This window comes from Diadema setosum, chromosome 9 (assembly GCF_964275005.1).
Source record: "Diadema setosum chromosome 9, eeDiaSeto1, whole genome shotgun sequence".
Classification (NCBI taxonomy): domain Eukaryota; kingdom Metazoa; phylum Echinodermata; class Echinoidea; order Diadematoida; family Diadematidae; genus Diadema; species Diadema setosum.
The window spans coordinates 21,015,068-21,026,507 of record NC_092693.1 but is presented as its reverse complement, the minus strand read 5'-3'; the positions used below and the strand labels follow the sequence as shown (position 1 = coordinate 21,026,507).

The 11,440-nt window shown below is 39.6% G+C and overlaps 1 protein-coding gene across 1 annotated transcript; it reads right to left on the bottom strand.

Annotated features, from left to right (window-relative positions):
• Window positions 1-349: 349 nt before the first annotated feature.
• Window positions 350-10,654, bottom strand: LOC140233400 (solute carrier family 52, riboflavin transporter, member 3-B-like). The gene is made up of 3 exons (XM_072313507.1): window positions 10,582-10,654; window positions 2,027-3,332; window positions 350-705 (listed from the first exon to the last, which is right to left on the bottom strand). Exons 2-3 carry the CDS (start codon window positions 3,245-3,247, stop codon window positions 466-468), a joined length of 1,461 nt encoding a protein of 486 aa, XP_072169608.1. The 5' UTR covers window positions 3,248-3,332; window positions 10,582-10,654; the 3' UTR covers window positions 350-465.
• Between the last annotated feature and the right edge of the window lie 786 nt (window positions 10,655-11,440).

The following is an 11,440-nucleotide window of genomic DNA, read 5'->3' as shown; positions in this document are numbered from 1 at the left end:
TAGTGAACTTCATAAGATAATTTGTGATACTTAGATTATGTCGAAATAGTAACACGTATTATTCATTGATTTTATTACACATTGTACGTCGTCAATAAGCCCCAATCTTTTCATTCTTGGACGGAGGATCCCTCTATAGCCAAGACAAATTAATGTAATGAATACTTAATTTCTCTACGTTGTCTAACAAATGGCATAGATGTTTTTTTTTTGTGTGTGTGTGTGTGCATAATTATAGCCAATGTACACTCCACACAAAATGTATACATTAGCCCTTGCGCAATTTTATTTCACCTCGGCGTTCGACCTCGATTAAACGAAACTGCACCATTGGCTAGATGTGCGTTTGTCAGACATAGTACAATCTATATTGCGGTACATTCAAGACCATGAACTATGATATCATTTATGATTATTATGACTAAAATCAAACAGACAAAATATTGAATGTCGTGGTTTAAATCCCTAAAGGTGGAATTCCTTGCAAGTGACTTTGCCGTCACAGAGGCCGGCTTTGTTTGCTTGGAAGAGATGAAAGACTGAGACCAGGGGAAACATCAGGACAGTTCCGAGGACGGCCGCAATCTGACTCGTAAGTCCCGTCCATATGAGATGGTGTCGTGTGTTGGTCCCCTTTCGCACTATCCACATGGTAGCTGCCTGACAGTAGATGAAAAAGGTCCCTTCGAAAATCCACGCGATGACCTGAAATTACACGAGAGAACATTACTGTCCGTACGTAATGCATCGGTGGAACAGAGAACATTATAAAGTTGCCCTATTTTTCGTTTTAATTTTCATATGCCCGTGTATCATCTCTCTTAATTGTCATTGCACTTGATAATTTGGTACAAATATATTTCCTTATGGGCAAGGACAGATTTTACAATATACATAATAATCTGACACCCAATCTTATGATGGCAGGGGCCTGTGGAGAGTCAACTGCCTTTACAACCCATGAGGGAAGAACTAAGATCTTTAAGCTTGGCGCGTTATGATTAGGGTAAAGCTAGCAAAGGACTTTCAATGTTATCACAGCGAGATGACGACGTCGTTCAGGTAATTATCAGGTTGTTGGCTATTGTTGTTTTTTTTAGGAGATATAAATCGATTTTATTTGATAAAAATATTTCATATGAGTCTAATCAGGAACAATAATAAGAAACAAAAGGCAGAACAATATGAGCAATAACAGACAGAAAATAGGGAGATTAACTTTGCAACGCGAAACTTTAAGACAACGGTTGTGTTGACCGTCTCTCAAAGACACAGATCGATTTTGGTAAGCGGTCTTGCGCATGCGCAGAACAGTTTTGTTTTTCCTCTAATAACGTCCACGTCACAAATCTAAAGCTCCCTATTATCTCTAAAACGGGAAAGATAAAACGAGGAAGGAATAGAAAATGTTATATACATGTACATATCGTCATCGAGCGATGGTCAAACAGATGATTCTCTCGCAAGATTGGAAAGTTACTAATAAAAACAACCCACACAAACGCAAATTTACAAATACATTTTGGGATCGAATACGAAGAACGAGTGTTTCAGTTTAGGAATTGTAAGGGGTTAATGAGGTGTTACGTGTACAGATTGTTCTAGAAATGATTTCATTTTCGTCATAGTTACTGAGTTTCAAAGGGTATAAATCTGTGGTAACTCGTGGGCCAATTCTATTTTCTGTCAAAACTTCTGGAAATGTGTTGCTGTTGGTGTTTTTTTCCCATTTTTAGTGACCGCCCTGCGAAAATGTTTGTGAAAGGGCTTTGATGTAACCTGAGCTTGTATGCTTCAGAAAGTTGCAAGAATTCCTGAATTAATTCCATATCGTAAGCCCCGTTTTTTAATGTCGTCGTGATCCCCTGTTAATACGCTAGATCAGCCTCTGGAAAGAATTCCGGCCTCTAGCTCATGTCTATGTCGATACAACTCCTGACAGGCTCTAAACAGGACAATCATGTTTCTTTTGATTAACTGATTTTCATTTTGAAGTCCGACCGCACTATAGATCTACATCACTTACAATGAGTATCTTGCCGATGAGCAGTCCTTCTAGGGGAGGGTGTGGACTCATCACAGCTGCTGTCAGGCCGTAAATGGAGGCGACGAAACCGAGCAAGAAGGTTACAATGACTACAGGAAAACTGTGAACGGGTTTCACAAGAAACAGCAAAAAACCTGCAACCTTGGCTATATTGCGAAAGATGACCACATATTGGTATGTTTCCTGTCCATATGCACTCCCGGAGAAGCTCTGAATCGGTGACATTATACCATACATTATAAAGAAGTCCATGAAGATGACGACGTAAAGGAAAATGTATTGTGATGTGGACAGTGGCACACGGTCTGACTCTGTATTAGACGCTGTTTCTGCTTCAGTCTCTGTTGCTGCTCCTGACATTTCAACACTATCAAGTAACAGCGTATTTTCCTTTTCTTCGTCGCCCTGGCTCTGAAATAGTCCTCCGCATGGATCGTGTTGTCTGCGGCGTCCGTCTTCAGGCGTCTCGTACTCGCGTTTCGCACAAGGAAGCACATTTAATCCTATGAACGAGAGATGACAAATTAGCATCATCGCAGCGAGAACGTAAAAGAATGCCGTCGGTCCAAACTCGACTTGAGACCTCGAACGCGTCCACATCGTGCAATTATACACTACAGAGTGATTGCCAACCAAAGTCCTGTTGATGAAGGTGGAGTTTTCGACGCATTGATTGTGATTTGTCCCTTTCTGTATCACCATCACGAGTGTAGGCCAGAGCGCGCTTGTGCCTTGCCCAACCCAGTACCAGTTAAGGTAGTTTGATTTGAAGATTGACATGAACCCAACAAAGGTAACACTGGAAGATACATCAACCAGGGAGATGAAGAATAGAAGAACCAGAAATGCAGTGCTGTGAAGCTTGCCATCTATTGTCCAAACGGTGTATTTGTCCCAGGTGCACGCCACTAGGAGAGTTCCAAGAGTGGCTACGAACGTTGTCACGTAGATGACTGGAATTTCTGGCCTGTAGAATCGTTTCGGTGCGAATCGGTTGAAAAGCAAAAATATTAATGGTCCTACGAGGGCCATTTGAATGACGATCGTGATGTAAGAATTTATCTCGTATTGTTCGGGAATACCCTGCAGTATCAAAATGGGCACTTCCACCCAAAATCCTGAAATGCTGATCCAAGCTCCGCCACCGAACAGGACGACGAGAAGAGCGACGAACCAGGAGACATGAGAGTCAGTCGCCATGATGTTGTGGTCACCCGCGAGAAGCAGCAAGGTTTGAAATGTCAGACTCTGCGATCATTAGGCTGCTTCCTCAATTCAGTCTCTCCTAAAAGAAAGCAAATAAAGATAAATAAGAAAATTGATACCTGCATACAATTAACAATAACCATAAAAAGTATTTTCTTTTTATATCGCCAATTCCAGATAAGTTGGAAAATCATTTTTGTTGAACTGAATTTCTGGAAAATATCCTTTGAGTAAACATGTGAATGTACCCTGATAATGAAATTACCACAGGAAAATAATCAGCATAATTATAATCACTTTACCCGTTGTACATTCTATACTTACAGGTACCTGTACATTCTGTCCTTTGTTTTTTACCTCCGCCAAGGGGGTGGTTTATGTTTTCATTACCGTTTGTTTGTCCGCGTGCAGAATAACTCAAAAAGTTGGGAACGGTTTTAGATGAAACTTGCAGGAAAGGTTGAGAATGACGCAAGAAACAAATGATTAAATTTTGGTAGTGATCCGGAAACTTTTATGGATTTTATGAAGGATTTTCAATATTTTGGCAGGTAGGGTTAATGAACTCGGGAGTTCAAGCCGCGCACTTTTTAGGTTTTCATGCGTGCACTAAAGTGCGTGCTCTAGTGTCCTGCTAGGGCGAGGCGCGTCACGCAGCTGAGGGTTTATGACGTAACAAAGGCTTCTATATTGGGAAATAGGGCGATTTTTTCGGGGTCATCCAACGAGACCGACACCGTACCCACGAGTTACGGTCCACGAGACCGACATCAAAAATTGGTCCATGAGTCATACAGCCCATGAGTACTCACGAGTCATACAGCCCATGAGTTCGCCGCTAGGCACAAAAGGCTCACGAGACCGACACTAAGCAAAGAAAGCCCATGAGACCGACACTAAACAATTAGGGCTCACGAGACCGACAGTACGCAAAAGAGGCTCACGAGACCGACAGTACGCAAAAGAGGCTCACGAGACCGACACTATAGGCAAAGAAGGCTAACGAGACCGACACTAGGCAAAGAAAGCCCACGAGACCGAAAATAGGCAAAGAAGGATCACGAGACCGACAGGATGAACAGCGCCATCTACATGTCAATTACAAATATGTACCTGTAAAGGGTGTTCCATTAAGGGGAAAACTACATACTGGCAGGTGCAATTTCGTTACGCTGTCGAGCGAGAGATTGTAACTACTCAGTAACTAATAACAGCACCATCTAATATTATCAACGACATTAAGTATGTATCTGTACACGTGTGGCTTTTAGGGGGCAGTTCTGTCACGCTACGGGGAGCGATATTGTTACCATTCTTTTTGTTTGTTTTTTAAATAGAATTGTCCTCTTCATGGGACCATCCCCCCCCCCCAAGAAAAAAAAAATGTATGAAAAAATGATAGAGGGCAGGAACGATGAATGGTTTAATTTTAGATGCCATCGTGCTTTATCTAATAGGCTTTCCTAATTTCTAATTAGACGGTGGACAGGATCTAAGGTTTTTTTTTTCGCCCTTTTCTTTCTCGCTTCGCAGGTTAAGTAGGCCTTATTAGATATCCTATCTGCCTGCTTATACCCGCCTGTTTAGAGTTTAATTTGTAATTTTCTCCTTAACTAAGTTATATGAAATTCAACGGATGAAAACTTTTTTTATTGCAGCGATTCACCTCGATTTCAGTGGCTTGTGCTTGTAATATCATTCTTCTCAAAACGGTACATTTTTCATGACATAGAAAAGTTGTTTTCATGGATGCATCTTCTTTTCCCGAAATTTTAACGCTGCCTTAATTGACGATTACATTATTTTCTGTGAATTTATACCATTTCAACGCCTTTGCAGATGATTACCCCCCCCCCCCCACCATATCATGTAAAGCAGGTGTGCGCTACAGCACTAACCATTTTGTGAATAGTTTTCTTGTATTGAACTTCATTGCATACCTGGGTATTTTTCTAGTTGGTTGATACGAACATCCCGATCATTTTATTATTATTTTTTTAAGTATAGGTGTATACCGGTATGGGCTTTTCAGATAGGGAAACGAGGGTGTTTTGGCATTTTCGAAAGTAATGTTGAAACATCTCATGCACTTTTACTGAATTTTGTTTATTTTTCACAAACACTCACATACGCAAACACAATTAAAGATCTTGAACCGTTCAGGGCGTGAGGGAGGGCAATTGACGAGGTAATACCCCAGCAACTCTCCTTTTCCATCTCTTATACCTTCTTTATGCCATTATCTGGACACCCTATAGAATCAATTGGTCTATAGGTGGCGCTGTTCATCCTGTCGGTCTCGTGGGCCTTCTTTGCCTAGTGTCGGTCTCGTGAGCCTCTTTTGCCTATAAGTGTCGGTCTCGTGGGCCTCTTTTGCCTAATGTCGGTCTCGTGGGCCTTTTAAGCGTAGTGTCGGTCTAGTGGGCTTTCTTTGCTTAGTGTCGGTCTCGTGAGCCTTTTGTGCGTAGTGTCGAACTCATGGGCTGTATAACTCGTGGGCTTATTTTACTTGATGTCGAACTCATGGGTCTTATTTACTCAGTGTCGATCTCGTGGGCAGTATAACTAGTGCATGGGCTGTATGACTTGTGAGCTGTATGACTCGTGGGCTGTATGACCTGTGAGCTGTATGACTTGTGGGCTGTATGACTCGTGGGTGTCGGTCGTGACGTGCACCCATTTTTTCAGCATGCATACATAGAGGCGGAAATCAATGATCACTGCATACCACTTATGGAAGAGCAAGTTCATCGGTTTAAAGTAATTGCTTGGCGGAGTTCTGAGCTCTCAGAGTGCTTTTCTACTTTGGGTTTGTTTGTTTGTTGTTGTTGTTTTTTTTGGAAAAATTCGAGAGGTTTTGTCCATCCAAGATGAAATAAAACCACAGCATTATGTAGTCAGGGGAAATGGTGGGTATAGTTAAAAAAAAAACAAAATCATTTCAACAAGAATAAAATGAGATAACTGTACCTATACCGTCCGCATGTATCTTTACAACACTGAATAGTGAAACTCATGATAGAATTATGATGGCTTACACGTCCCGACCCCCCCCCCCCCCCTCAAAAAAAAAAAAATCTCTCTGCCAGATCTCCTTTTAAAATTAAACAAAAGCATCACAAATTTAATCGATGCAGAGTTGTGATTATTAAAGCCGTATCTCACAAGAGGGAACTTCGCCGCGACCGCCGTGACTGATCAGTCGCAACTCGTGCGACTCGAAAGACACACACACACACACACACACACACACACACACACACACACACACACAAAATGGCTTGCGCTCTAACCAAGAAAGCGTCTCCATGGCGACAACGAAGATGTCTCCAAGTAAGATGATTTATTCGTCTAGAGGGCGCGGAGACGAAGCTGCAGTGACGTCTCCTTGACGTCTCGTCTCCTTGACGTCTCCTCAGTCGCGGAGAGGTCTCCACGACGTCTCCGGTAAGTCAGCAAAGGGTCTCCGCCAAGTCGTGGAGACGTCTCGGAGACCTCTCGAATACAATTAGTCTCCACGACTATTCATAGGAGACGTCAGGAAGACGTCTCCGCGACCAGCTGCAGAGACTGAAATGAGTCTCCGAAAAAAAAAAATCGGAACATTTTCTCGTCTCGCAACTCGCCGCAACATTTCAGACTCGGCAACATTTCAGAAGACGTCGCGGCGACGTCATCGCCACTAGCACTGACTTGGGAAACTCTAGTCGCAACCAGGTCGCCAACTAGTCTCCAGCCAAATGAGATACTCACTTTAATATTAGCAATGATTACATTTACGGAGGGGGTGATGTTCGATAATATCACTGGATAGAAGTTAAATTTTATAGCGCTGTTTGATTTTTCGCAACCATGCAGGTCACCAACTATAGCCTCCAGCCCAACTTTGAAGATTTGAAGCTTATCAGTAATTATTACATTTACGTAAGAGAGAGATGTTCTATAACATCAAACGGAAAAGAAATCAAATGTTACAGCGCTGTTTGAATATTTTTCCATTATCCAGTAGAAGAGTTGTACGGCAAGCTAGTCATCATCTCATTAAATTTGCATGGTGGTTGCGATTTCATAAAAATAGTAACATTATTCTGTCCTGTTTGGTTGATTTCACACTATTGATTATGGTCAAGGTGAACAACGTAGCGGCATCATAATTGCATACCGGTGATGCGCGTGTTAAACGTCTAATTCCGGTCCTGTAAAATTCCAAACCACAATAATTTCAGCTAATGGAAAATATAGGTGTTCACCATTCAGCATTTTCAACTCAACATTCTGATTAAACAGTTCCAGGCTTTGTGATTTCTAGACGCAACACAACAGCCGAAGTTAACCCGAGACTGGGTGTTACAGGACATGTATAATGATTCGTCATTCGTGAGTGAGTAACATTCCAATCACTCTATTTTGTTTAGAAATCTGTATTTTGGTGCTATGCGCTTTCGGTAGTGAAGCCCTATAGCCAGAGGCTCGAGTTCAAGTCACTGATACCAATAATTCGTTTCAACTCAAGCGTATAGGCCTACACCTGATGATTTTGATAGGATTTTAAAGAAATGAATCTGCATGTGATTGTATTGAATGGGTAGGTAGACATGGCTTTATTCTGGTCAAACAAAAATGGTACATACATTATAGCAGCCCAAAGACTGAATTGGGTGCCATCGGTGTGCATGTTAAACTATATAAAAAATATAATAATTCTGCAGATTAAATTTAAAGAGAACACATACGGATCTTATTACCGTATACAACTACTTTTATACAGTTCTATATTTCAAAATACAATTATGAATTAAAGACTAATTGCACATGAAAAAAAAAAATGCGACTGAAAATTTGATTGAGTGAACAGAAGTGAAACCACAAAGAATGGCTGAGCATGCACTACTTGAGTTCTAGGTACTTACTATAAAGCGGCGAACATTTGCAGCGATTTATTGCAAGTATTTTCTGGCCTTCAGACAAAGGTCTAATTAACGGGAGACTGCAAGTCCCATACACATCAGTGCTGGTCTACAACGCTGTAAGGCCCAATTATTGTAAATCGCAAACGTTTTCTCAACACAGTATAATGCAGCCACAATGCAGCCGTCATTGTTGTGCAGTAATCAGATCAACAGATATCTATACCCGTTTGTTGTAATGAAATCTGTCTCGAGTAGTTCTCCCCTTCTCTCCAGGCAATTGGCATATGGGCTTTCAAAATAATATAATCCAAGGACTGCTAGTTCAGATCAATCTCCCAGCCAATATGTAACTTGAAACCTAAATCGCATTATTTTTTTTTAACAGTAGTTCTTCACTTATCAGTTAAAAAAATATACAGCATACGTCAATAGTGTTTTGTTTGTTTTGTTTGTTTTATCTATTTCGATACGATTTAAAAAAAACCCACTATCAGCCTCAGGGCTGTTTTTCAGTGACTCCGTATATATCAATATACATGGTATAAAACAACAAAGTATAATACAAAACAAAAGATAGCATTTACAAACACGACAAGAAACATATTGACAAAACAAAATACAATAACAAAGCCTGATTAGGGTTTAAAAAAATCATATAGATACAAAAAAACAAAACAAAAAACAAAACAAAACACAATGTCATATAAATCATTTTGGTGGCAGAGCCGAGGGAAAAAAGTAATCTAGACAACAACAACAAAATGAATTATACAAATCTGAGAATTACCTTATTAAAACGGAGTTTGGAAAATGATATAATGAATGTTTGACACAAATCTACCTAACTGGGTTTCACATCTGAGATTGATTGGGAGGCTGTTATAGACTTTTGACGCTACATACAATGCGTAAGATTGGTCCTGTTACAGATGTCTATATGCACCTGCGGTACTGACGGATTCGGGAGGCATGCACATATCTATTTGAAACTATTCACGAAATCCCCAACACCAAACGTCGACACAGTTTCCGGGTTAACGTTGATACTTGCCCCTAATTGGGGAAACCAGACCTCATTCATGTTTGTGTGTGTGCGTGTGTGTGTGTGTGTGTGTGGGGGGGGGGGTGTTCCCCCTCACTTTAATGTGCTAACCCATCCGCGTCCACACACCTCAGAAATGGATCCTGAATACTATAGGCCTATTATCATGATTTTACGGCACATGAATTTGCATACCTGTCGTCACACCTGAAAAACATACCCTAAATGGCGTCACCATATGGTCGTAACAGAATCCTATATCGAATGACTTACTTTGTTATGGTACCGAGTAAGCAATACCCTCGATGGTGTTTTGGATAATACTTCGAACACTATAGTTAGAAAATAACAAATAAAATAGAAATAATGATTTTACTGCATTTCCTGAAATGCAGTAAAGAAATAAACAGATGTCTAATTCAATTGTGTTTAATCCATATCTTTTGTCGTTAATCATAGAATCATTCTTTCAAAATATTACCTCTCTGATGTCAAACATCTACTTTGTGAAATAAGATTCCAAAATGGCGATAGGAAGAAAAATATACCCGCTTTTCGGGGAAAACCTAGAGGCCGCCGTAATACTATATGTCTAAAATCATACCCTTTTCGACATTTTTTTTTTCGACCTAGCAAGTTATTCGGAGAGTGATTCCTTGCGGTTAGTGTGTCTGTGTGTGTTTGTGTGTGCGTGTCTGTCTGTCTGTGTGACGGTGTCTGTGTGTTCGTGTGCATGTTAGCATTGTGTAACAAGTTATACATGATAACTGTAAGGTTTTAGATAATGGTTTTAGTCCAAGTATGTCTCCTGAAACTTTCTCGTTATTTCCTCTTCCCTTCTCCCCAGAAGACAGAGAGAGAGGAGAAAGAGAAGGATTTTGTCTTTTCTAAAGGCCAACATCTCAAGTAATAACAATAATGATGATGATAATGATAATAATAATAATAATAATAATAATGATAATAATGATGATAATAATAATAATAATAATAATAATAATAATAATAATAATAATAATAATAATAATAATAATAATAATAATAATAATGAATAGCCCTTAAATGAATCAGGAGACATACTTGGTCACCTATATTTTGCTATATAGGTCTATACAGTATAAACATCGAGTCCCACGCTGTTGTATGAACTACAAAGATAAATACAATACATTCCATACACACAATCGGAAAGCAAGGTCAAAACCTAACATGACGCCCTGATATACATGATTAGTGGACACAATAGATGCAGCACATCATATTCATTCAAACGCCAGTATTTATGATACATAACAATGATGGTAATAATAGTATTTTTAAGATTTATTCTAAATAGTATCTATAGAAGTGAGCTTAACAAGCAGGAATTAGCTTACCTGTCTTTATAAGTAGGAATAATGGTCGCAAGCAGACGGTGATTGTGATTTTTGCTCCACTGTAGGTAAAATACACATCCCATAAAAGGGCACAGTTCATGATACCACATGAGAATTACATTATAATGTGTGGCGTGATGGACATGCAGAGTTGATCACAAAAACGCTTGAAAACCTGCATGCAGCCCTGGTAAACAACATGCATGGAGTTTCAGATACTGCTCTCCCCAGTGTTTCTGTCTTAGATTTGTGTATGTACAGGTTGTATGTATACTGGAGTGTACATGTATATGGGCTCTAATGGGAGTCACGAGTAACTGGCTGTGGACAATAGATACCGAGATCGTTTCTGTGTGACAAGGCCTTCGTACACCCAGCTGTCCACCAGACCTGCAAAATCTACAACGCCACAAGTTATTATACACTTACGATGGTGACAATTACCCTCTAGAATTCTGCAGGGTTGCCTTCCATTCTTCTTCATGAAGCAAGGACTGGACAATGATATTTCTAGTTCTAAGGATGAACTGACAAACAAGATAATAGGCCTATATGTGGATTCATTGCAAACCAAAAATATCGCTCTATGTGAGAAAACAAAAGAAGAAACATCAACAATACAGAAATGAATATCTTTTGACACGAATGAATCAAGAATCTAGTGTGCAGCAAGAGAGATATCAATGAAAAGTCCCTTGTACATTGCAATCATTATTATGAACAGTTTTTTTATTCATATATATATATATATATATATATATATATATATACATATGAATATATATCTTTATTATTATTATTATTATTATTATTATTATTATTGTTATTATTATTATTATTATTATTATTATTACTATTA

What these genes read in the sequence shown, in the direction of transcription:
- LOC140233400 (XM_072313507.1), bottom strand. Translation starts at nt 3,247, where the DNA reads ATGGCGACTGACTCTCATGTCTCCTGGTTCGTCGCTCTTCTCGTCGTC. An exon ending in TCATCGGCAAGATACTCATT is followed by an intron (nt 706 to 2,026) that starts GTAAGTGATGTA and finishes GTGTAATTTCAG; the next exon opens with GTCATCGCGTGGATTTTCGA.